Genomic DNA, 26,807 nt, shown 5'->3' with positions numbered 1-26,807 from the left:
ACAGCAGAGATGTCCTGGTCTTCAAGGGGTTGCAAATGTAAGGCATGCAGGGACTCAAAATCATAAAAGGAACAGGAAGTTCTTGCCAGGAGGACTTTTTAACACATGCATGGATTCCCTCTGCACAAATCAAACCAGGGAATGTGTCCTATTGTTACTTTTGGAAAAGTTAAACCAACTATTCGGTAATTGACAGTAACGTCTATACCACAATCTCTACCTCAATGAACTTTACTATTTCATTCTATGACAAGGACGAAGTGGAAACATTGTGTTTGATGCTACATATTTATCTCTCTCTGTAGGGACTGAAGCATTCCTGGGAGGGAATCCAGAAATGTAGAGTCCTAGAGTAAACAACCCAACAGGTCCAGCATGTAGGCAATTTGTAGAACAATTCATATGGAAATTTGTCTACTGCTATATTCTGGAAATTAGCTTTTCAATCACAAAAACAGGCAGGAACAAAAGAATCTTTTGGTTGTTTTTAAATTTGGAAGAAGAAACTGTGATTTTAGACTCTGAGCTGAATTAAACTAGAGTGAAGGGGAGCAAGTTTTAAAGGAAGATGGCAGCCAATTTCTTTTGTTATTTAATTTTTTATTTTTTTTTCCAAGAACAGTTAACATTTACTAGGCACCTATTGGCCTCAGTCACTTGCATCTAAAGAGCAAAGCTAATTTACCCACAGCCCGTGTTCTTTTAAATGGTTAGCCTTATTTCTTAGCTCTGTTAACCACTATTCTAACATTTGCTTCAAGTTCACTTTTAATAATCTAATCCATCATTGTCTACTGCTCCCTGTGACATGAACAAAAAGAGTCTGGGGAGGAATAAGGCGAGCAGTTTACATTTTCTGTGGATACTTCAAGTAATTGGCCCCCACATGAAATTATTGAGTTGGCCATGGTTTAGCATGTTCTAAGGGCATAAAACATGGAGAGAAATGGACCTGTAGAAAGAGTTGGCATTGGAGAATGTGTGAATGTGTGAAAATCCTATAACTTCACTTCAACTGGCCTAATGTCCTGAGTCACTAGATGGTCAGAAGAATAGAGAGAGTACGAAAGGAACAAACTGATGTACATTTATATTGAAAACCAGGAACAGTTTGTACAAGATGAACAGCAAATGAAATCGCTTCTGTCAAAATAAAACCTCACACAGGTCATTTTTTTTTGTACATACATGGACATACACACACCCCACACACGCACAGACACACGAGCAAGAATGTGTATTTTGTAAGATAGGTCCTTGGAAATAGACATTCTTAGCAAATATGGATGACAGATCAATTGTAATTTATTTTCTTTTAACACTGTATCATCATAAAGAAAACTGGTATAAATGAAAAAATCTATTTCAAATATCTACATCTAAAATTTTAGGCAGTGAAAAAGCACTTTGTTGACAAGGAGTGTGGAATGATGTGTGTTAATTGTCAGAAACTGCTGAATGCCTTGCTTAGTTGCCACAAACAAGTTCACATATCAGAACGAACAATACTGCTAAATATTCCTTTTTCTCCATTTTTTTTTCTTGGTTAAAACATACCGAGAGAAAGAAAAGAAAGGAAAACTGGAAATCCATACATCTTTCAAACGTTTGAGATTGAAGCAATATTTAGAACCATAGATGAGGAAACACTGCGGCATCGGTGTAATATACACAACGCGCTTCTCTTCTTTAATCTGTAATGTACATCAAATACTTTACAACAATGCATTAACAAAAGGCAAGAAACTTCTTGCTGTACAGAGGGACCCAATGCAACCGGAAGCCTAGAATCACAACGGATGGAGAGAGGAAACAAAGCATGAGAAGCCGTCCTTCGAGAGTGTGTGACCCGTGCTGCCTGCCTCTGTGCTTATAACCTTCGCGCCCCACCGCCCCGACGGGACCGCCTCCTGTGCTGTCTCCAGCCACGTTCAATACCCTCCATACCCTACAGCTCAAACTAGAAAGGTGTCGCTCAAGGTCGTCACCTTTAGGATCGCTTTAGCTTTCTACTGACGTCCACGTTAACTTTCGATTCGTTTAGCTTTCTAAAATAGCTCTTCGTATGTCCTTACTGGTTATCACAGCCTTCCTACGGAACAGGCTTTAGCAAACTAAACTTGCAGGGGGGAAATTAAAAGAAGCAATGTCTCGTGGTATGCATGCACATGCACTGTTCCCGGAGCGCCTCGTGCCGCCCGCCTCACACCCAGGAGTCGGGGGAGGCGGGGTAGTGGCTCGTTTCATAGTTCAGTTCACTGTAGGGACGGGCAGCCGAGTAGAAGTCGACATAGTTGCCGGTGGACTTGAGTCCCAGGTGCATGGTGTACTCGCTGGCCGGAGGGCGATGGTGGACCTGGTCCTCGAAGAAGGACTCGTCGTAGTTTCGCGTGGAATTCTGAAACGGCTGGTAGGTCTCGTAATCTTTCCTGCTGGGCTCCTGTGGGACTGGCTGTGCAGAAACCTGCCCGGAAAACAAGACCCACCTGGGTTAGTTCGTTTCCCCTGGATCCAACCTCCTCCTGGATCAAGGCACTCCATGCTCCTTCAAGGTCAAGGCTGGGAACGTCAGTCACCCAGGCAGTAACCAGCATGGCACGTCCCCTAATACTGCCAACTACTGATTGCCTTTCTTTAAAAATATTGGTTACAGGGTCCACATGCTACCATTCTAGAGCTTCAGCTTGAAAAATTATCATTGTGGTGAAATATACATAACGCAAAATTGGCCATTTTAACAATTTTTAAGTGTATACTTCAGTGGTCTTAAGTACATTCACAATGTTGTGCAACCATCGCCACCTTCCATTTCTCGGACTTTCATCATCCCAAACAGGAACTCTGTCCCCATTAAGCATAACTCCCCACTCCCCACTCCCCCAACCCGTGGCAACCACCATTCTGCTTTCTGTCTCTAGGAATTTGAACATCCTAGGTGTCTCATAAAAGTGGAGTCATGTAATATTTGTCTTTGTGTCTGGCTTCTTTCACTTAGCATGATATCCTTAAAGTTCATCCATGCTGCAGCATGTGAAGAGACTTCCATTTTTTAAAGGCTAAGTGATATACCAGGTATGGAGATACCACCTTTGTTTATCCCTTCATCTGTTGATGGTTGCTTGGGTTGTTTCCATCTTTAGACTATTATCAAAATGCTGCAATGAACATGTGTACCAGAAGCTGTCGGAGTCCTTTCTTTCAAGGGTTTTTGGTACCTAGAAGTGGAATTGCTGGATCTTGTAGTGATTCTGCTTAATTTTTTGAGGAATCACCAAACTTCCACAGCTACACTATTTTCCTAGATAAGCTTGATAAATTACAGAGGTATACATGAGATGCTATAGAACACAGTAGTTGATCTGGATCCTCCCTGCATTTCTCTATTATTCCTAGGAGTTGCAATCCCAGACAGAGTCAGTACAAGATCTCATGATACTCAGGCATCTTTCTGCCAGGGCAGAGGGCTGGGATCAATACTTCTCTGCAGGAATAAGCTTCCTCATAGTAGGGCCATTCCATCACACCTGCCTAAGTGACCTGTACCACAGCTTTAAAAAGAAACACAGAGAAGCACATAATGAAAAGAAAGAATCCATTCTAAATATATTATACTCTGCAGGACCAAAATGTTTCTAACTTGGTTCAATTAAGACCTGATAGAACTCGAGAAAGCTGTGGAATTATGAAGCCTTTGGTTAGTGGGGAGGAATCTTCAGAATTGCCAGTTCAATGCTCCCCATTTGCACTCTTGTCCTCTGAGGTTACTGTCTGATTTAGGGGATCTTTAAGGTTAAAGGGATCACAGGAGACTTTGAGATACGTGAAGTCAAGAATTAGTTCCCTCTGCTTGGCACGTTCATAGGTTGATAATCAGCATTTGTATGTGAGGGGCCTAGCTACTTCCTTCCTTGCTGGGGTCCCTTTCTAAGACCATGCCCTTGAAGTAAGCAGGGTGTGGGGTGAGGGCCAGACCCACAACCAGGCCACACAGGCATGCACAAAGCTCTGCTCACGTGCAATAATCGGGGAGGAGGTCTGCTGTGAATGATAAAATACTGTTAAAGAAACAGTTTGATCATTTTCGAGCCAATTCAGTAATTTCCTATTCATTTAACTAAGGTTTAGCATGGAAACATCCTCTAGAAATTGGTCTTAGTTAATAGATAATGATTTGCAATTAGCACGTTGTGTGTAAATGAATGCTTCTAATGGCCTGCACATAATTCTTCTCTCAAGTACACAAAACTCCCCCTTCTATGTAATTGATTTATTCTAGTAATCAACCTGTTCTTCAAAGGGGTGAACTTCATCACAGCTGCCATCCAGTGCCTGCCACTTCCAGTGAGGGGTGGTTGAATGAGATTTCTGTCCACCTGTGAAAGTCCACAAGGCGTAGACGTTTGTGAATCTAAGAGTCTGGCCATGAGAGGACATTGGGAACGAATCTGCAGGATATGTTTAATCATAAATATATATGATTAAATGCTGCTAAGACCAGGTCTACCAAATGACTTGGACAAGCTCTTCTTTGAAGATCTGTGATCTTGAGCTTCTCCACTCCAATACTGTGATACTGTGCTGCTACCCAACCATAGAGCATTCAAAGGGTTAGAGTTGGGAGGGAACTAGAATTTACTGTGTTGCTTGTTGCTATTTCAGTGCGCACTATATTCAATATATAACAGAATCTTCTTTGTTTAATCTTCAAGTAGTCATAAACATGTATGTATATATATATGTGTATGTTTATGTCTTTCTATATCTAGCTCCTCCCCTCCTCCCTTCTTCTCTCTCTAGCTCTCTCTCAATTTTCCTCCATTTTTTGAGTTTGAGCTCCCATCAGGGCACCTATGAGAAGCAACTGATCAATGTTTCTCTCTCACACTGATGTTTTTCTCTCTTTCTCTCTCTCTCTCTCTCCCTCCCTCCCTCCCTCCTTCCCTCCTTTTCTTCCTTCATCTGTGTCTAACAGGCTCACATTAGAGCACCATTGGCACAGAGCAGGGAAAATGGAATAAGAAGGCAGGAGAACTATGTTGGTGTCTTTACCTCTTCCTAGACGGGTGACCAAAGGCAAACCTTACCCACCTGGAATGTCAATTTCCTCATTTCTGGGGACAACATTTTTTGTCCTTCCCACCTGGCAGCAAGACTGGGGAAACCAACTAGGAACTCAAGAGACTGTTTTGTTGTCATCAGTAATAATTTGAATCAAAACACCAAATCCCTTGGTTTCTAGTTTATGAACAAAAATTCTGTTGCTATTTGGATATAGCAGTTAAGTCTGCTAGTTTTCTTTATAAGGATGGAATGGACTGCTAAAAGCGCAGTAGAATTTTTGAAGTGTTTCAGTAGTTAACTCTTAAAATTATGTCCATAACCTGTTGACTCCAAACATAAAAACCAAGGATCACAAACCTTATTTCACATCAATAGGTATTTCTTTAGGAGCATGGAATTCCCTGAGAATGAGACTGGAGTCCTAGGTAGTCACAGGGGGAGTCTCATAGCTAATAGCAGCCTGGCTCCTTTTCCTCTGAGTCAGGAGAGAAAGGTTCAGAGTTGTTGCCCAGGCCGTGACTTCACCGGGCCATGCATTGCTGTTGCCTCATTCTCATTGTTTTTTGCTTTGTTTTAGAGATGCACCTTAAACCAGTTTCCACTAGGGCAGTGGTCGGCAAACTGTGGCCCCTTGAGTGTGGCTCTTCCACAAAATACCATGTGCGGGCGCGCACATACAGTGTGATTGAAATTTCGTGGCCACACTCAAAGGGCCAAAGAGCTGCATGTGTCTCGCGAGCCGCAGTTTGCTGACCACCGCACTAGGGAATCATTTCTTCTGTGAGATGAGTCACTGCCCAGCCACCTCTGAAGCTCATGAGGTCTAGCTGGTGCCTACGACACCCAGGAGACTAGAATGCTCAGCAGTTTGACACTGAAACTGAATGAACCCAGACTGTCTCTCCTGCTTAAATGGTTCAAGCTGGCTTTTTACCAGCTGAAAGGTTGTGAAGTCACTTTTGGTTCGGGGAACTTCCTCAAATGAAAGCAACCCATCTGGAGTGGCCAGCGATGCTCACGTGGCCAGAGAAACCACATCATGGATAATGTCTACAGGTGGTCTCTAGACCCACCCAACTGGAAGAGAACCAGGTTGTCTCCTCTTTCAAATGGTTACGATGGTCAACTTAATTTAGTTCCCAAGTGGGAACTGCAGGTACAGCCAAAGTTTATTTCCTTAGCAGTCTGAAAGAAATAAAACACTTTATTCTTTTCTCAAGTTTTTCATTGGCGTGTCGCAATGATTTCCTTGAAAAATTTTAAGGAAAAAAAAGCAACTTTCTTTGACATTTTGTTTCTTGATATTAGAATGGTGTTAACAGTCTGGTTGCCTATTTCCCTTTGCTGAACCTGCTCAGGGAATGATGATGGCACTAAACTATGGCCATGGGACTCAGCTCTGCTGGTGGCCTGCTGACAACATCTCCTCTGGGCTGACAAGTGATACAGGACTTGGTATCCATCCCTGCTGGGTTTCAGCAGCATTCACCTGAGCTGTTGTGGCTTTGACATTCACACTGAGGCTGAGTTGAGTACCTTCTGGGGCACCCTGGGGAAACGGCTACAGTAGGCTGTGCTCTCTCTTGTAGTAGAAATACCAATTTAGCACATTAATTGTAATTTGCTTAAGTGCTCAGAAGAGGCTTAGGTGAAGAACATGCCCCTAGAATCGTTATGAACTGTCCTCTAAAGGTAGATTGCAAGCAGTCCTTTGGAGCCTCCTGCAGCCACACTGAAAGATGCTAAGGATCTCTGGGCCACAGGAGGGTGTTTCTTCATTGCCAACAACAGCAGAATTCCACAAGAAAATGGCTGGTGTAGAATAAGTGGATTCTGGTGACCAGCTTCTCCTGATCTACCTAAAGTAAAAACTAACCTTCCACTCTTGGATGCAAATAAGGGTCCTATCACATCCTACACGCATCTTTCAAATCTGAGGACAGTTTGCTCACTGTACCTGATATTTGCTAAAAGAAAAAGGGTTGATTTCCATAAACAGAATTGGCATTTCCAATTATTTTGTTTCTATTTTCCTCTATGTTTGGGCAGGCATCTTGACATGTAAATAGTTGGAGGAAGCCCCTGGTGACCTCTCCTCTAGAGCTCATACCCTGACTTATTTATTCAGTTTATTCATTGGCTTTTTTTGCTTTTAGCAAAGGCTAGAACTGAGGGAGTTCGAGTCGATATTAGCCATGTGTCAGGCAGGCTGGAGGGTCCAGGCATTCACTGGGGGGCTGCAAACAACACCAGATGTTTCAGGAGTGGCTGTGCATGAACTGGAAAATTGAGGGCAAGAGGATAACACCTCTACCCACTCTCATTTCTCCTGTTGATGGTTGATTAGAGCAAAAAATAATTTCAGGTCTAGGAGATACTTTTCATGTCCTCCTTCTTCTTCCTTGGAAATGGTCCTGCAGAGGAGATTCTACCTGCTAGAAGGGGCCCCTTCCCCTTTCAGAGATGCTGCCCTGCTGGGTGTTGAGAAATGTCCACAAACAACCCATTGGCATTCCATGTTGGCTTTCATCTGGATATTGTGATCAAGGAAACAGGTTTCAGGTTTATCCTTTCAGCCCAACTTTCCTGATGCCTGAGAGGAATCCAGCGCATCAACAAGAAGCCAGTTCTCACAACAGATATTAGTATCCAACAGTTATAAGCATGCCATTCATTCTATAATGACCACAGAAAGGGGAGAAAAGTATGAAGTTGTCCATCAATGAAGGACCACAGGCTGTGCCTTGTGGCTTTTATAGTCCCCATAGAACCACGGAGAAAAGGGGCCTTGATGAATGTTTGTAGAATAAAACACATACATACATACTTAGATCAGTTCTTTAAGTACTGACCATCCCAGAGCTCCTTAAACCTGAACGGACACAAAATCACCTGGACATCTGGATGGAATGTGAGTCTGATGCAGACAAACCCTTGATTGGGGTAAGGGTCAGAGAAGAATATCCTCTGCATTTCTCACAAGCCCCCAGTGATGTTGGGTCTGCTGTTTCTTCAACTGGACTTGGAGTTGCAAGGCACATTAAAATGCATCCTATTTAGTTGTTCCTATTGAAGTTGATGTGTCTATCTCATTAGTAACTATCACTCATAATGAATGCTTTCTTCTGAATGAGAGTTGGCTGGGTTATAGGAGTTACTTAATTCCTGTCTAGTAGTTAGACAATTTGTCTAGAAACCAGCATCTTATGCTCCTATAATTGGGGCTTGCCTTATTTCTTTTAAGTTTTGCATCATAGTAGGAAACTTGCTTTCTGCCATGAAATAAAGTGTGTGGTTGTGGTGAAATCTAAGACTCTTTCCAAATGTGCGGCTGTTCTAATGACTGCCACCACCCGCATAGAGGCTGGGTGACGCCAGAGGGAAGAGCAGCAGGGGGCAGTACTTCCTTTTCATTGCTGTTCTTTGTGCCTGGGAGAAAGAAGTTAATGTATTTTTACAATTCCAGGACAGCTGACATAAGTCGAAGGGGAAAATGAATACTACAAACGTTCTGTATCTCCTTTACCTGGTTATGTTTGATGTCTTCAGTGGGCGCACCATATGAATTCCTATACAAAGTTGAAATTCCAGTATTTTGAGCTGAAAGCAAAGGGAAACAAATGTATTAGCAAAGAGAGCAAGATTTCAAATGGAGGACTAATGGTTATCGAGGCAAGTTCTTGCCCTAACATGCTTGGTTTCTTCTGAACCATTCCAAGTGGAAGAAATTCTTTGGCCTCGAACACCTCACTTTGCATACAGAAATTAAGAAAGAAGCACAGCTCTTCTATAAAATCCCCACAGCATGCCAGCCTCCTGCAGGAATGTTCAGATAGTAGACAGGGTCAGGGCAGGTGTGACAGACAGATGGTCATTTGGAAAGTTTTATGGCCTTCCTTCCTGGTGAACACGGGCGGGTAATAAAAGCTTGTCACTTGCACTGAAGCATGCCGGAATCGGTACCAGCAGCTTAGTTTTTAGCAGGAGAATGACCAGAATGAAATTTCTAATTTGAGTTCACAGAAATGCTTGGGCATCGTTCAGACTGTTCGTTTCTCAAAGGCCGGAAGGACAGGAGGAAAGCATCACCTGCAGGTGCCCTGCCTGTCTGGGTGGGGGTGGCTCTGGAATCCTGTTAGGCACATACAGGAGCCCCACTCTGTCTTGTGAGCAGCCCAAGGTCAAATTGAAAGAAAGGAAAGTCTCTTCTTGTTATTGGCAGCTTCCAAAGGCCTGGGTAGGGTGCTCATTTGCCCACTTCTTCACCTGGAACCCTTGAGGCTCCTGCCACAAGCCCAGAGGAAAGGCCCCAGGCACCGCTCCCTTCATAGCAACTATAAAGTCATGATTAAAGAAAGATTTCAAAAAGCTTTTTTTCTTTCTAGAGCGTCATTGAGTATAAAACACTCTAGAAATAAGGAAGGGCTTATCTTTTGCTTCCAGTATCTATGGGATAATGAGATAAGATGACACACCATCTTTTCTGTCATAGAGACAGGCCACTCTAGACACAAAGTCAGTGTAAGCTACTATTTCATCCCTGATTATTACTACAAGCATATAATAGCTGTGCAATAAAACTCCTCTTCTGAAATTTTACTGGAGGAGTGAGGGCTAAGAGCCTATTTTCAATGTGAAACACCACTCAGATTCTGTTTGAATACACATCACTCCGATCTCCGTATTGCTGTGATAACCACCATCCCTCGGCTGGACCATGGCTACAGAATCCTCCCTGAAGACTCAGTTTCCACTCTGCCCAAACCTGCTCCTCCATCCATCCTGTTCCCAAGCTGAGCAATCATCTTGTTAGACAAACTGGATTATGGTAAAAGCCAAGCTCCTTTTTATGGCTTATGAGGCTTTGAATGATCTGGCCTCTGCCTATCTTTCGAAATGTCCCCCTCTCTTCTTGCCTTATGTGGTGAGCCCTAGCTATGCTGGTCCAACCTGCCAAGTTTGTTTTGCTGCAGGGATGTTGTACTTGCTGATCCTCCACCATAGATGTTGCTTGCACACTCTGGACTGCCTCATCTTGTTGCTGGTTAGGTTTGGGCACAAGTGTCTCCTCCCTGACCTTGTCAGTTAAAGTAATCCTCTATCTCATTACCCTGTTTATTTTCACCATCATGCTCAACAACCGTGTGCCATTACCTTGTTGGTGAGCTTGCTCTATTGTTTACCTTGTGTATTACCTGCCTTCCCTTATGGGAGCAGGCGCTCCATGAGCTGACACCTTTGCAGGTATCCCCAGCATCTGAGACAGCGCCTGGCCTTGGTGATGCTCACAGAATGAGTGCTTTATTTGCTGAATGAATGAATGAGTGAATGAATGCGTAAACCAAAGAAAACCTGCTTTCTGAGGCATAATTTGCTGATAGAACTTATCACTCCATGAATAAGGTGAAAACATGTTTCCTATTAGAATTAAATGTAATTTTATTTGGTAGACAATGCCCTATGATAGCCTTGGCCGCCCTCCCTGTCGTGTTTGTGGCTTCTGAGCTAAAGCTGTTCTTTCCTCTTGCTCTTTGGCCCCTTCATCTATTTAGAAGAGTGTGTGTAGCTGGGATTGAACTTGAGGCCTTTGTAGACACATGAAACAGATGTTTTCGTGAATGCTTCTCCCCTGTATCTGGAGCTCAGAGTGGACTCATCGGTAAATGCCTTTCCTTTTCTTTTTAAGCCTCAATTTCTAACTGAGTCAACATAATAAAGATTAGAATGGCTGCAAAAGGCATACGAGAGACACTGACAAAAACAGGATAGACCATTTGATGTAAAGGCATTTGGGAAGCTTAGAAGGAAGGGCAAAATCCCCTGTTGAAGATTCAGGTCAGGCTGTCTAGCTGCCAGGATCGCACAGCCCTCCTGTGATGCGAGCTTCTGAACACGTAATGTTCCCAGGGATCATGACCACCAGGAAAAGCTATCAGTCCTAGAAGCCTGAATGAACAGCTGACTTTGGCCTTCTGAAGGCTCCTCAGTGGCAAAGAAACACTAAAGACAGATACATTTTAAGAGACTCCATCTAAGGTGGAAAATGAATCCAGAAAAGGTGGGTGGAGGGAAGCCTGGGATAAAATCCTAAGTGGATCTGTATTTCTAAGACCTAATAGATGAGATTATAACCCATGTGGGAAACAGTTTATTGTCTTCACTATCTGATAAGTATAGACAGAGAACCCCCCAAGGCTGGGTGCCTTTGAAGTCCTAGCAGAGGTTGGAGCTAGGCTCCACCTCTGTTTGTCCAGACAGTGGTAGCTGAAACTACTCCCCCATTTATTATTATGTAAATCCTTGCTGATGGGCTAGTCTGCCTGTTGCAGGGGGTCGCCTGCCTAAGGGCTATGCTATGGGTGCATCCCAGATCAATAAAAGCTTGGTGAGGCCTGAGCATGGGAGGAAGTCCTTCCCCTTGAGTTGGACTTGCCCACCTGGTCCCCCAATATTCCCAAATTATCTCTTGTCTTTTCATATTCATTTGTGTGCGGCTCTGCTTCCAGTTCCTGAACCCTGACCCACGCAGGATGTGGGAAGGAAACAGTCAACAACCCAGGCAAGAAATTGCTTTTACTTTTTCATTTTTCCCAGGTTGCATTTTGAGGGTGAAATTTCTCTTGGTTTACCACAACAGAGGGATTATTTCATTTGGGGGGAATGGTAGGACATCCTCTGATGCCTTAGAAACAAAGAAGGGGCAGTTTCAATGCTCTGAGCTTTACGTGTCCCTGGATTTATTGGTGAATGAGAAAAAGTACTGCTCTTGACGCAGAGGTCGCTAGACACCTGATCTGTCGATAAATGCTGGAACGATGGGCACTTGCTGAAGTGTTGCCAAGTGGAGGTTGGCAATTCATTCTTTCCGTTCCTGTATGATTTATTGTCTCTCACCTGGCTTGGCTGGGGACTTATTCATACCACTATAGAAAGTGGCAGTGCCACCACCAGTCTCAGCACACTATTATCTCTATCATCCTCATTACCAATACCCCATCTATCACCATTTCCTCCATCACAACCACCATCATCACCATCACTGCACACCACCATCATCATCATCACTACTAGTATCACCATCACCCCTTCCTCCATCACCACCACCATCACTGCACACCACCACCATCACAACTATCAATGCATTTAAGGATCACCATCACCACCACCATTACCACCATCACCACCACCATCACTGCTATCATCACTGCACACCACCATCACCATCACCATTATAACCACTACCACTACCACCATTACCACCACCACCACCATCACCATCACCACCACCACCATCACTGCACACTACCATTACCACCATTGCCATCAACATCATCACCACTACCATCAACAACTGTCTTTCACATAGTAGTTGTTGGCTTAAAGGGAACCTTCCAGTATAAACACACTATTCAATGTAGATCTCAATGTTCTTCTAGGCTTGCTACATGACTGACAGTGTAGTATTGATTTGTGTTTTTAATAAATTAGAGCAACACTGTTTAAGCCTCTATATGAGTTTGAAAATTTATACATATCTCAATCCTGGAGTTGTCAAGATCCCTGCCATTTTCTAGGAAGACTAAAGATCAGAAGCACATTAGATTTTATTTTATTTCATTATGTGTGCATGGCATGATCATGTGCCATTGGAATTATTTCAACACAAACATCCACATTTAAAAGCCTTTGAATGATTACACTGGGCAAGAAAGTTAAAGAGAAAAGTTACACTTAAATAACAATGCAGTCAATTTCACAATTTTTCTTGTAATTATAATCTCAATTTATCATCCCAGACTGCCAGTGAGGTGGCTAATCACAAAATGAATGGGTCAGGTGGATTTGGTGTCACTATTACTCTGGAGTAATCAGGACAAATTAGATTCTTTGCTGAATGTGTTGACTCTAGGGACTCGGCATCTAAATTCGCAACTTCCTTTGTTTATGCTCATCTATAACCAGGGTGACATTGATGGGGGGAAAGCCAGTGACTAAGAATAATACAGTACGTCCTATGTAATGAGCTCAGTCCTCTCATTCGGGAGATGTTTCAAGAGTGAGGGTAGACATTCCCTTATAGGGTCTGTGTGTGGAGGCAGAGTGTTGACCTAGGAGTGGGGATCATGGGCAACTGTTTACTATGCTTTTCTCTATGCAGTTGTGCAGAATTACCACGGAAACACTGCCTCTGGGGTAAATACATTTACCATCAGAAAAATTTTCTTAGATATGCTGGTCTGGAAGAAATCTTCATAAATCATCCAATTTGTCTGTTCTGCTTCCCTGCAGGCCAGACCTAAATAATATTAGAGAAATGCAACCCATGGTTTTAAGATTTTTCTATAAGAGAGTTTCACTGTGTGTTTAGGACTGAGCTCTTCACACCCCAGTTTAATGACTGGCCCAGTCTGGCCCTGTTCTTCATGGCCAATTTTCAGGAGGGACCCATCTGTATATCCATGTGGCAAAGAAGGGTGGGACTCCTTAGTTAGAGATTCTGACGACTCTGGCAGCTCTGTGTCTAATACATAACCCTCTCTACATCAATGCCTCCAAGTCCTTGAAGGAGGGGCAAATAGGGGCAGAGGGTAGGTGTGTGGAGAGCCTGGAGGGGATGATGAATGTTAAAGGCACACCCTGCCCCAAAGAGAGTTGTACAGAATAATAGGAGAGTTACGTCAAGTCTGATTGTTAAACAGGTTGTGCAGGGCACCCTGGAGGGCTGGTGAAGGGCACCAAGTTTGGCCTCCACAGAGTCCTAGCTGATGAGAAAGGAAAGACAATGGGTATGATTGGGGTAGTGAAAGATGAGGAGCATAAAAGATCAATTCGTCCTTAGGGAAATTGTGGTCATTGTTCGAATGAATCTCTTTGGGAGTTTGGTTTGAAGGTAAGAGGAGAAAATGGCTTAACAAAAGTTCTGTGGGTTTTCCTTAAATCCTCTTCCTTTTCAGCCATCCCAGTCCTTCTCCCTCTCCCTCTTCTCCTCTTCTTTTCTTATTCTCCTTTTCCTCCCTCCATTCCTAATGGCAAAACTTGATATGCCAACTAAGGAGAAACCTATGATGATTTCTCTTTCTAATGCAAGAGAAGTGAGCTGGGCAAGTGAGAGGGAAAGGGCAGGCAAAGAAGGACTGAGGAAAATGTGTGTAGAGGACATTTTCTCTTAGCTCTTTTCAGGAGTACGATGCTAAGTTTTTATACTTCTGGCTTAATCTCCTCATCCCTAGTTCCTGGGGGTCTTCACTGTCAAACTCTCCAGTGACCTGCTAGCTGCTGAGTCCTGCTGAGCTGCCAAGCGTGGCTTGAAGCCTGACGCCCCAGTCCTCTGCTCCACCCCAGATCGAGTCGCCAGCTCCAAGGGGGAAACACACAAAGCTGAGCTCACCTGTCATGGTGTCTTTCCTGGAAGTGTGTTCTCCTTTAGTCCCGTGGTAAGTGGCATTGCTGCCAGTGGACTCATAGTCTGTTTTTCTTTCTTTGAGGCTGATCATTTCCCGAGGTGAAGCTGGGGCACTTGCTACATAAAGAAATCAAAAGGATGACTTTGTGAGTCTCATTCCATAGCACAGACAGCGTTTCACACAAACAGTTAAGGTCAAAACACACCTGGCGCAACATATGTCAACATGCTGTGCGTGGGCGTGTCGATTTTCTTGTTCTGTGGCTCTTGTCGTTACCCATTCCCTTACCCTGTGTCGCCTGGTGCTTTATAGTTGAGGGGACACATGGCTTGAAGGCAAGTAATTAAGAACTATAGACTGGGGCCATCTTTCTTAGAGAGACATCCTGGCGGGGACATGACCTGCCCAAGGTGTATGGGACAGTTTTAAGAATGAGATGAATCTTAGTTTATTTCTCTTTCCTTTTTGTTCCCTCCCTCTTTTCCTTCCTCTCTTCTACCTTCCTCCCCCTTTTTAAAATTAGATGTGTTTCAGAGGAGCTATTACTAGTATTGAAGAATCTCTGATGAAAATAAACACAGTTTTACTTAACTACCAAGTCACCCAGCAACTCCCTAAAGGAAGGCAAAGGAAGCAGCTCTCCCCACAGGATGATCTGTGGGGCAAACATAACCCGACCCACAAAGAGCAGCCTGCTGGGGTGGGCTGGGGCAGGGTGTGAGGACAGCTCCCCCTTCCTGCTGCAGCTCTTTGGATAAATGCCCCCAACAATCCTGCACCCACACCTTACACCTTGGACTCTCGTTGCCTATTGGACCCCAGGGAGTGAGCCCCGTCTTCCTCTGTGTTTCCATTTCATTTTTTTTTAAAAAATATATCTTATTGATTTTTTACAGAGAGGAAGGGAGAGGGAGAGAGAGTTAGAAACATCGATCAGCTGCCTCCTGCACACCCCCCACTGGGGATGTGCCCGCAACCCGCAACCCAGGTACATGCCCTTGACTGGAATCGAACCTGGGACCTTTCAGTCCGCAGGTCGACGCTCTATCCACTGAGCCAAACCGGTTAGGGCTGTGTCTCCATTTCTATAACGATGGGTTGTAACTAGAAGAGTCCCCATGATTCTTTAACAAACTGGTCCCAGAACACAGAAAAGGCCGAACTTGGAGGTCAAGAAGCAAACAAAAAGAAGTTTAGTTTTCTTGAAAGATGGGATGACCTGGGTGGAACTAAACAGCCCTGTCCATGCAGAGACACAATGGAGGATGTAAAGTAATACCTGTGCGTGCTGGCAATGAGGCAGCTGGTGTGCAGCCCACCTGTGGTTGTCCTCATATTGGTCTCCATGCTCCATAAGACACTACTCATATCCGGAGCTTAGTCAATTGCATCTACTCAGTGTGAGCTCAGCAAAGTACTGTTCTGCCTCAAAGCCTCGCCCAGCCTCCTGTGCTCTGGGCAGTGCTTCAGAAACGTGCCTAACCTTGAGACTCACCTGAGGACCTAGGGATGCCAGGATCCAGCCCTGGACCTTCTGCATTGGAGTTTTCAGGAGATGGTTCGAGGAATCCATATTTAACAAGCAGACTTGGTGCTTATTAAGGCTTGGGGAAGCCTGGGAACTTTGATTTTTTTGGATGAAATCCTCTTTCCTTGGCTAGTGCCCAAGCTCCTCCCCAAGCAGGCCTCAGTTTACCCTGTAGCTTATCCTTCACACCCTTTGCAGGATCCCTCAGCTCCAGCCCACTGGGTAAGCTTGGTCCCTGAACGTACCCTTCTTTTCACTGTCTGAACCTTTGCGTCATTTCATCAAATTTAGTGTCCTCTAGGTGAAAACCCCTGTGCCAGACGCTGGGAGACAGAAAGATGAATGCGTCACACCTTCTGAACCAGAGGAGCTCAGTCAGGTGAGGAAATGGACGTGCAAATAAAGCAGAATGAGAGGCCGGGTGCTCTGTGGGCGTCACAGCCAAACGCTAGGAAGGTAAACAAAGGGGCCTTCCCATCGCTTCCTGTCTCCCACTTCCCAAACCTATCAAATAAAACTGAGGCTCACTGCTCAGTTCCTGGAACTGCCAGAGGCTGCCAGACCTGGCTGCCCATTAGAATGAGTTACTTGGAATACTTTAAAAAGTACAGTTGCTTGAGTCCCACACAAAACCAGTTGGACCAGAACCTCTGGGTGTAAATCCAATGGGAAGATACCTTCCCTCCAGGGAGAGACCCTTTCCTGCCCTTGCCCCTTTGCTTCTAGGCCTTTCTACATCAAAGGGAGCCTTTTGTTAGTCAGTGGCAGGCAATCACAAAGAGACAATATTTTGGAGCCTCTTGACCAAAGCTTCTAAAATTAGAATCTAATATTGCACAGATGGTGAGCCTTATTAAACTATGTCAAGTGTGTAATTATCTCCTGAGACCTCACGCACAGTGGTCTCCATAAACCTACCTGATATCTGCAAAGATCATATCATGCAAATGAGTGTTTATGAGGTGTCTCTGATGTGCCTCTTGTAGGAAACACCTTAACTAAGCTGAATGGCTGGGATGTTGACATCCTGATAGGGTGTTGCTGCTCCTTCCAGCACCTTCCAAGGCATTATGTCATTTCATGATCCTAAGGCTGAGCAATTAGAGCTTTTACAAAGACACTTCCCTCACTGCTCTTTATCTTTCTAAGAATAATGGAAAGAATGCAGAACAGGCCTTTTCCATGCTTCTGAGACAGGCGGGAATTTCTCCCGTCACACGGGGTGGGGTCCTGACTCATCTAGTGTGGGACTAAACGTTACAAGCAGTAAGACCACACTAAGAAATATAAGCGTTTATGGAGCCAGGAGAGGGTCATTTATTTCAGGCACACATTTCCCATTCATTTCTGATTTTCCTCGTCATCCTGACAGTTCCGTGTGGTGCAGGTTTATGACAGACGTTCTCAAGGTCAGAGGGGGTTCTGCGGTGTGTGCTCTCTGTCATGCCCACTGAGCTGCAGTCTCAGGAAATATTATTTCCTCAGCAGTGAGAGGGCAGCGAGGAGCAGGAGACACTTTCTTAAATAGAAGCCTATGCAGGTGTGTGTGTGTGTGTGCATGTGTGTGTGTGTGTGTGAGAATGTGTGCATGAGCATGTGTGAGCATGTATATGTACATATAATTCTTTATCCATCCTTCTCACCACAAAAAACAAAATGCAGAAATAAAAACAAAAGTTTTAAAAACTTATACTTTGAGTAAAACCACAATAAAATCTATGCCATGTATATACTAAACATTGTGCTCATATTTTGCCTTTAATTTCTTTCTCTCATCTTTGGCATTATATGACATCATTGAAAAAGGGTGTAAAAGTAAAGTAATGAGCAGGTGACAAAATTAGCAAAACATAAATGACTTAAAAGTTATGGTTGGTAGTGATAAGAATTTATCAATGATTCACTCATTGGTTGAAAGGTAATAAAAAGCTAATCAGATATGGAATAGTAATGAAATCCTCAATGATGTGGTTCAGATATATGTCATTCTGAATGAAGAAATAGCATGTCCTCTCTGCCCCTACTCTGTATCCCAATTACAATTAATAAAATGCAACTCAAACTATTTTAAGTTGGAAAAACATCCCTGGAAAACGCTGGCAGTTTTCTTTATCTTTGCTCCTCACTGAATGTAGGCCTGTGGACATGCATTTCATGACACACCGCCTGTCAGAGATTTTTAGAAATCTGTTAGAGATTAGTTCTGAGTCTGAGTAACCCAAAGTTGCCACTGCAATAAAAAGATAGCAATCATTTGATATTTCCAGCAAACGTCCGGAAGGGGATGGCTCTCCTCCCTGTGGGGGTCAGCTTGGGGCTGGGAAGGAGGGGACTCAGGCCGGGCTGGTTCTGGGCATCTCTTACCTGAGCGGTTGTTGGGAGACACACGCACAGGGGAGATGGAGGGCGTGCGGGAGGAGGAGTAGGGCCTTTGCCGATCCCTCTCGATGGTTGAAGATGAGGCTACAAAGTGATACTGTGACCATCCGTCCTGCGAAGACAGCATGCTCTTATTAAGTGGGGAAGGCAGAGTGGTTCTTCCCTTCCTGACATTCCCAAGTTCCAAGCGTCTGAATTAGCAAACCATTTCTGTGATCATCAAGGTGAAAACAGACGAATGTGAATTGAGACCCACCTCCTGTTCCCTCCAGACAGGCTGACAGGGCAGGGCCTGCTTTCAGGGCTTGCTTTCCCTCCCAAATGCAGGATAAACGGTCTCTTGGCAAACCTGCTCTGGCCAGCTTCCATTTAAATGGAAATATTCTGTTCAGAATGTGAAATGGCCCTGAAGCTGTCTGTTCTTTGCCTACCTGGTTCCAACTCTCTCTGGCCCTCTTTTCAACCACCTTCTAAAAGTGTTTACACTTGTTCACAGGGGACAGGTGCCAAGCAGCATCCCCCCTTCTGGCTTACCTCCCTTACATTGCTTTGCACTTCCTTCTCTGCCACAAATGCCCAATCCCCACCTGCTCAAGGCCTTCAGCATATATTCACACAGAGTGTTCTCGCCTTCCACTGAGTATTCAGGCCTAGACTTATATGTTCTCTGCTTTGCCACAGAAATTGTATTTTTCAATTTAGAGCATATGCAGAATGCATCCTACCACATTAATCCTCCATGAAGCTTTCAAATATCTAGTTAATACATGAAAAGCATATATACAATTTTTCATTATAAAAACCATATAAATATGTTATGGAGGGTGTTATGAATTTAGAAAGCATAAAGAAGAAACAAATAAAAATAGCTAACAATTCCTGCGACCTTCCCTGAGATGTCCTGAAAGAATGTTATGGTAGTTCCTCCGGCCTCTCTATTTTTTTAAGTCAGGTTTACTTCTAGCAGAGTAATCTGTCACATAGCGCTGGCGGTATAACAAAGAAAAGCAGACACCCACCCAACCCCCAATTCCTGCTTCACAGAGGCAACCATTATTTTCAGTCTTTTAGTTTTTTCTTTTCTCTGAAGATATTTAGACGTTTAAGGAAGTCAATGGGATATATAAGTAGTAGCTCAGGAAATTGCTTTAGTCAAAAGTTTGGCTTCTTTGGTCATGGATAAGTAATAATATTGCATATGTCATTAAAAGTGAGCCAGCAATGTACTTTATGAAACAAAAATCAGCTAATATTTGATATGTTCTAAGACCAAAGGGACAACTGGATATAAGTATGGCACAACCCCAGGCTCGGTTTTATTGGCAATATCAATGGATTACTCAGCACTGCTGTCCTATGTGGGTTTTTGGAGATAGGTTTTGCTCAGCAGTTCAGATTTCATATGCTTAGATTACTATGGGACCATGTAAGTACTTACATCTCTGGAAATGACAAGTCTGGATGTAATAATAAAACAATATGAAGAAAGGAACTGTTATGAGGATACAACCCCAAAGCTTCCCAATACTTCAAAAGACCCAATTCTGAGAACGCTGACGCATGACAGAAATGTCATCTAGCTGGTTACTTGTCCATGGGTGATGGGATTGGCAGAGCCCAGAGGATGATGAGTGTGTCAGAGGCACCAAGACTGCCATCCTGAGTTAGATCCCTCTGCACATGGCCAGCAATGATACGCGTGTGGCACAGAAGCTCTGAATAGGGTTGGGAGAGGAAGAGCTTAGAGAACAGGGCAGAGTGGTTAACCCAGTGGTCGGCAAACTCGTTAGTCCACTGAGCCAAATATCAACAGTACAATGATTGAAATTTCTTTTGAGAGCCAAATTTTTTAAACTTAAACTATATAGGTAGGTACATTGTTATTAACCTAATTAGGGTACTCCTAAGGCTTAGAAGAGCCACACTCAAGGGGCCAAACAGCTGCATGTGGCTCACGAGCCGCAGTTTGCGGACCACGGGGTTAACCCAACCAAGGCTCTTGATTAGTTTCAAGTCACAGCTTGGGAGCTCCTAGAGGTGCAAGAAGAGGAGCTCTGGTTACTTCTCCATGTTCCTCTCATTCACAGATGCAGTGAAAGGTGCGATGCAATGACTGAAACAAAGAACTCTAACATCACTACAGCCAACAATGCCTAGAAGGGACCTCACAGTTTTAATTGTGATGGTGGTATATACTTCCAAATGTCATGGAAAACAGTGTAACGCCGGATGCTGAAGACCTGGGTACAGATCAATCAACACACGTTTTAGTTATACTGAATATTCAGTTACCTTGAGGATACGTGTCCTGCCCTTCCACATTTTTTTTTTTACTGCAAGAAATGTTTCATCATTCAGTTGAAAAAAAAATGTCTTGCTTTCTAAAGAAGGAAGAGTTATTGCTAAACTAACACTCCTTTTAACCAAATAGCCATGTAATATTTGTTACCTAGACAGCTTGCAATCGATTTGTTACTCATTTACTTCCCACTGCCATTCAAAAAGCTTAAAAGTGGTCTACGTAAACACATACAATTGGGCATGTAGCTTTAAAATCCTTATTTATCTCTTTGATTGCTACCTTTTCTTCTTAAAGTTTTAACTCACTGTAGACCTCAGAGGCTTTTTCCTGAATTCTATTTTATTGGGTGCTTAACCATAGTTCCCTTTTGCATCAACCCTTTGGCTTCTAGGGGTTAAATAAAATAGCCCAGGGAAGAAAAATAGATGAAGAATAGTCACAGTGACTAGGGAAGGGCCTTAATCCTTACTATTGATGATAAGAAACTCTTTTAATGTCTATTGGTCACCTCCAGCAGAACGACCCAGAAGTTGTGCCCTTCAGCTCAAGACCCAGCCAAACTGTCAGACTGTGATATGATATCGGTGCCTCAAATTGGTTTTTATTTTTAATGCATTAAACTTAAAACTGGAGGTTGTTAAATTCCAAGTATATAGAGATAGAAATCCAAAAGAGAAGAGTTCAAAGTCACTGAACTTTAAATTGCCACGAGGAATAATCTGATTTTCTTTATCTTTCCCTTTTCTTGTCCTTCCACCAGTTTCAGCTTCTCTGCTAAAATTCCTGATGTGTTTCTTTATGGCACTGTATTAGTCCCCAAAGCTACTATCATCCATATTGTGCTTTCAATGGTCCAGAATGCAAGAGCATAAAGGTGATGTTCTTCACAGCCTCACAACCATCGGTCTTCATGGTATGTCCACATGGTGGCCACTCTATTTAATTTCTATAGTCTTCCCCTTAAGCATTTCAGATCCCTGAATTTATAACAATCTCCATTTTTATATATTTTTTTATCATCCTGTAATAAGGTCTAAGTAAGTGGCTTTCAGACTGGTCTATGTGAGGTTAGGATAACCTGCCGTGGCCCCATAGCTGCTTATTATGGAAACTGTGTAGGATCTTCAATGAAGATCAGCACACACATTAGCTAGGTTGTGTGCAAAGATGAACTAGCGCTGTTTGTCAAGTCAAGGCTCAAAACTGTTCACCTTGGGTCTCTCTGTCGATAGAGGTAAAACTAGAAAGCTGTCAGGAGTTAGCGCTTCTCTCCAGTTTACACTAGTATCATAATTACTGGTAAGCTCTGTGTCAGTTGCTTTTCCATAAATAAAGGTCAAAATGACTCAAATCAGCTTGGGGAGTTTTAAAAATAGTAATGCCTGGGCCACCGGCCCTGAGATCCTATTTACATTGTTCTGAGCTGGGCCTGGTCACCAGGATTTCTCAAAGCCCCCAGGTGATGTTAATGAACACATGGTGAGAACCACTGGCTTGGAGTTTCTATGCAGAGGTGGCAGTGACTAATAGGGATACCAAACGCATTCTTGAAGTGCTAAATCCTAGGAGGTCACGGACTTCATTTGGGGACGTCAGATAACGCATTCTCCAGGTTGACCTACACAGGAATAAAAAGAGGTCCCAACCTCAGGGCAGAGAGGTGCCACACACACACTGAGCCCCAATCACACCTGATGACCTGGTGTCCACTGGCTGTGTGATTCCATTTCACACGTCTACATCTCAGATCGGTCAGCCCCACGGCCTGACACAGCACCTTCCCTTTTCATACCTGTCCAGTCTAACTTCAGCTGCCCAGTTCTGTGCTAGGGGAACAGGAGGCAGGCAATACATGTTTAGTGAACCACTGTCGCTAAATGAAGTATGCCCCTGAGCTTCGAAGGAGCTATGTGAGCAAGGCTACTTAGCATCATTTCTTCTCCTGCTGTGAGCAAAGTGCTGTGGCATCACAGTACAGAAAGCCTTGCTGAATTCTGGAGCCCTGGTCCCTAGCAGAGGTGCCTAATGTATGCCAGTAGCATCCAGTGATTTCAGATGACTGCATTAATTACTGTAAAATAAAATGCTGACCCGTGTCATGGGCTTTACTGCTAGTCTCTAAGTTCTTATACTTTATTGTTCTATAACAAATGAAGGTCATCAGAGCTTTGTGATTTTTTTTTTTTTTAAAAAAGTTAGCCTAGAGCTAACTTCATCAGTATTATCTTCTGCTGTTGGGATGTGTCTTTTAGGATATACTTGCAGCTACGCTGAAGGCAGTGTAAGTTTAGGTAAAATGGTACAAAAGACAAAAAAAGGCCAATGGCTGCCTGCTCCATTTAAAATAATTTCTCAGCTGCCCGTGTTTCCATGGGAGGTATATAAAGCTGCCTCCCCTTTAACCTATCTTGAAAATAATTCTGAAGCATCATTATGCCTGGGCACAGCTGGTCCTGGCTTGCTGCTGAGTCCTTCCATTGCTCGCAGAGCACAGCTTTGCCCGCCACCCCAGCCCCACCTCTACTGCTCCCTGCATCTGGCAGTTCAGATGTTCATGCACCTGTCCATGGAGGATACACTAAGTCCTCCCCAAACACAAACCTTAGGAGAGCCAGGAGAAAGAAGAAGGGTGAGTGCATTGATTTCTCATTAGCTATGCTCCAATGTTTTTCAGGGCTGGGCACTGGAGCACATACCTACTTCTGGAATGTGCCCACAGGACGGAAGGGGCTGGTTTCTGAAAGGGTCACTTGAGGGAAGGTTACTGGGCAGGGAACAGTGGTGTTGGGGGCAGGACAGTGCGTGCCAGCAGGCGAGCAGAGCATCTGGTGTGATGGAAGGAAAGTGAGCCCTGTGGGGGTAATTACAGACTTTCTCCTCCTCTGACTGCCCAGAGCATCCTATCACCACCTGCTGAGCACTGGGGCACACCACTACCCCCACCAATGCGGAATCAGGGCAAGATGAGGGACAGTGCCAGCTGGGGGAGGAAGGAGAGGATTAGGGAGAGAGAAGGTAACCAGGAAGAGAAATCTCAAGGGCTGATTGGAGGATCTGGTGATGAGGGAGAAAGAAGAGGGTTAAATACCAAATCCTCATTACTGCGCTTCAGGAGATGAGAGGAACAGGAACTGGAATTTCACATCATTTCTGTTGTGACCCCTGACCTCTGGAAGAAAGCCCATTTTAGAGAACTGCCAGCCATTGGGTGGAGGCGGGCAGCGTGAGTGAATACCAACAGCTCTGACAGTAAGTCAGATGGCGATGCTCCCTTTTACAGGTGGTTCCAAAGCATGTTTTCTAAGATGCACTTAAAATGTAGATTTAACAAATCTTTTCTAATGACAAGTGGCAATTCTGACTCACACAAAAGCTTTACTAGAGAATTAACCCTGAAAATGGAGACTAGTTTATTTCCATGGGCATATCAGTTAGAACTCAACATATATTCTAACACACAGTTAGTAGTCTATAGTCAATGGTGTTTTTTTCCCTCCCTTTTACAAACAGCTCTGAACCTGATAAGATTTATTTGGTCTCTAAACAAAGATTTCTCAGTAGGCACACAGGGACTATTTGGTTCTGAAGTAACAAATACAAGTTTTTGCTTTAGCTGTCCTTGAAAGCTCACAGCCCATAAAGCTTGTCAATTCTAATTTGCTGTGAGTGACTTGAGATATAAGGCAAGTGTGGTGAGAGTCCTTTGGGCTTTTAGCAACCTAAGTTCATCTACTCATTCAACTCAGAACACTTATAGCTTGTTATTTGCATTCACTACCAGGACTTCCTTACCAGGAACCTACTTTTCACTTTGAAGTCAAGACATGAATTGTTGCCATCCACTAAAAATGGTACCCAGTTAAGATATTACTGCTCATTTATGAAAAATTTGATAGCTCAAAATTGTGCCAGTTTTCCAGTCATTTTTTAAGTGGAATAAACACATTAATGTAATGACATGAAGCAGAGAAAGAAAAGATTGCAAGGTAGTGGTAGTTTTACATACATCCTCCTTATTTCAGTAAAAGGTATTTTACTGTGGATGTAAAAGTTAGCTCAGTAATAAATAAGACAAGGTCAGTGACCAAAAGTATGCACACAGGGTGATTTGATCATAAATTCCTACCTGGGCATCTCATGGTAGGTAGTGATGTTCAGGCCTGTAACTTTCCTAGTAAAAGGTCTATTTTGCCTTAAGCAAGCCTAGATACATTGTTCTTGTATATCTAGGTTAACATACCTTTGAAATGCCAGAATATTTCTCTTGTTCAGACCCCTTCAGAGGCATAACCACCCTCAAGGGAGCACATGGGCTTGTTGCCCTTATACTATTCCTATTTATTGTGAATGCTAAATGTTAACTGCCTTGTAATCCAATCACAGAGATTTCCCCACTTGCTTTCTCTGTCTCTAATCGACAACCAGTGGATTTCATATCATCTTCCCTACATTCCTCTGATTCCAAAGGTATAAAAGAACTGTGAGATTGCCATTCTCAGGAGCATTTTCTTAGTCTGTTGAGATCCTGCTTCTGGGCACGTCCTGAGTTTGGCTCAAATGAACTCTTACACAATTTTCTATAGGTTTGGATGCTCTTACATCAATAATATAGAGACAACGGACATAGAATATTCATAGTCTGCGTGGTTGAAGACCAAGCCAGATTTTGCATGTCAATGAACCCTCAGCTCCTCTTTGCTGTTATAAAACAAGCTTCCATCTATTTTTAAGGCAAATTGTTTGTTAAAGAGTCATTAAAACTAATTCCATCAACAATTCCAAAAGCTATTAGAGTTAAATATTTAAACTACATTGTAAGTGCCAAAAGGGAGTATTGGCAGTTTGATGCAGAAATAAATGCCACCTGACATACCAGTTGCTTCATTAGTTTGTTTCAGTTTTGGTGCTCCTAATAAAATTTAATTAAATTAGTTTGGATACTTAAAGTTATAGTATATCCTATATAAGAAAAGCCTAATATGCAAATTGTCCCCTGGGATGGTCTTTTGACTGGGAGTTCAACTGCTTGCTATGATGTGTGCTGACCACCAGCGGGTGACGCGGCGCTGGCAGCTGGTGGCAGTGGAAGTGCTGCCAGCCCTAATGGGCCCTGAGGACAGCAGCAGGATGGTGGAGCAGGTGAGTGGGTGGTGCCAGGTCAAGGTGGGTGTGAGGGGGGGCCCGATCGCCCCACTGATCACCCTGCAGACGGCGACCAGCAGCTGGGGCAGAGGGCAGGGCCGCTGTCTGGCTCCCAGGCACTGAAGGAGCTAGGTGGGGGACCTGGCCCCAATTGATTGCCCCGCAGGTGCAGGTGGGATGGTGGAGCAGGTGAGGGGGTAGTGCCAGGCCAAGGCGGGGTGCCAGGTGGGATTGTGGGGCTGTGAGGCTGGGGGTGAAAGCTGGGGCCTGATCTCCGCAGGCCACCCCAAGGGACCCTGCCTCCCCACCGTACACGAATTCATGCACCAGGCCTCTAGTATAAGGATAAGACTCTCCAGCAGTACCATATTTTGAAAGCAAATACTGAGTAAATCCACTTTAGAAGTTTAATTTACTTCATTGGTCTAATTCTAAACAACCAATATCAACAAGAAGATCTGACGAATTGGAAAGAAATTTTATATAATTTGGTTGAAGAAAATGTACCATTGTTAACTGCAAAGTAGTTAATTGGTACCGATGCAATGCAGAAAACCTGCTCCAAAAACTGAAATAGGACTAGATTAGTCCTCCTGTTTTCTGGGCCTCACCTTTGAGATCTTTAAACAAAGGTCTGACATAATGGACTTTATCAATGGCCTTTGTATTCCAAGTGGGGCTGCAAAGTGAAATTCAGGGTGAAACTAAGTGAAGTTCAGTCTTCAGGTTTGTTGATGCAAATGGCTGGCTTTTAGCCTAAAAGTCATTTCAATATTAGAAAAGTCAGGTGTTTTACATATATACTCAACAGCAGCCAATAAGTTCAAAGCTCATCCTGGATCCTAACCTCAAGGTCTTCACAATCCACCCCATTTTTACACGCTTCAGATCATGGGAATGGAAGCAGAGTCAATGAAGCTAAAATGCCGGTGTGGCTACACCGATGCAGTTATTTAGTAAGCATTAATAAGTAGCTCGCACTGTACTAGAC

At 43.6% G+C, this 26,807-nt stretch overlaps 1 protein-coding gene across 2 annotated transcripts in view; it reads right to left on the bottom strand.

Annotated features, from left to right (window-relative positions):
* Positions 1-1,287: 1,287 nt before the first annotated feature.
* CTNND2 (catenin delta 2) overlaps positions 1,288-26,807 on the bottom strand; it is a 339,572-nt gene continuing 314,052 nt past the window's right edge. For both annotated transcript variants that reach the window (XM_006769453.2, XM_006769452.2), the window contains 4 exons: positions 18,358-18,484; positions 14,450-14,581; positions 8,588-8,661; positions 1,288-2,464 (listed from right to left, as the gene is read on the bottom strand). In XM_006769453.2, coding sequence (XP_006769516.1) covers positions 2,204-2,464; positions 8,588-8,661; positions 14,450-14,581; positions 18,358-18,484 — 594 coding nt within the window. In that variant the 3' untranslated portion in view covers positions 1,288-2,203. The remainder of the gene's footprint in view (positions 2,465-8,587; positions 8,662-14,449; positions 14,582-18,357; positions 18,485-26,807) is intronic.

Source organism: Myotis davidii, unplaced genomic scaffold, assembly GCF_000327345.1.
Source record: "Myotis davidii unplaced genomic scaffold, ASM32734v1 scaffold143, whole genome shotgun sequence".
In the NCBI taxonomy this organism is placed as follows: Eukaryota; Metazoa; Chordata; class Mammalia; order Chiroptera; family Vespertilionidae; genus Myotis; species Myotis davidii.
The sequence above is the reverse complement of the archived record's forward strand: the minus strand, read 5'-3'. Positions and strand labels throughout refer to the sequence as shown.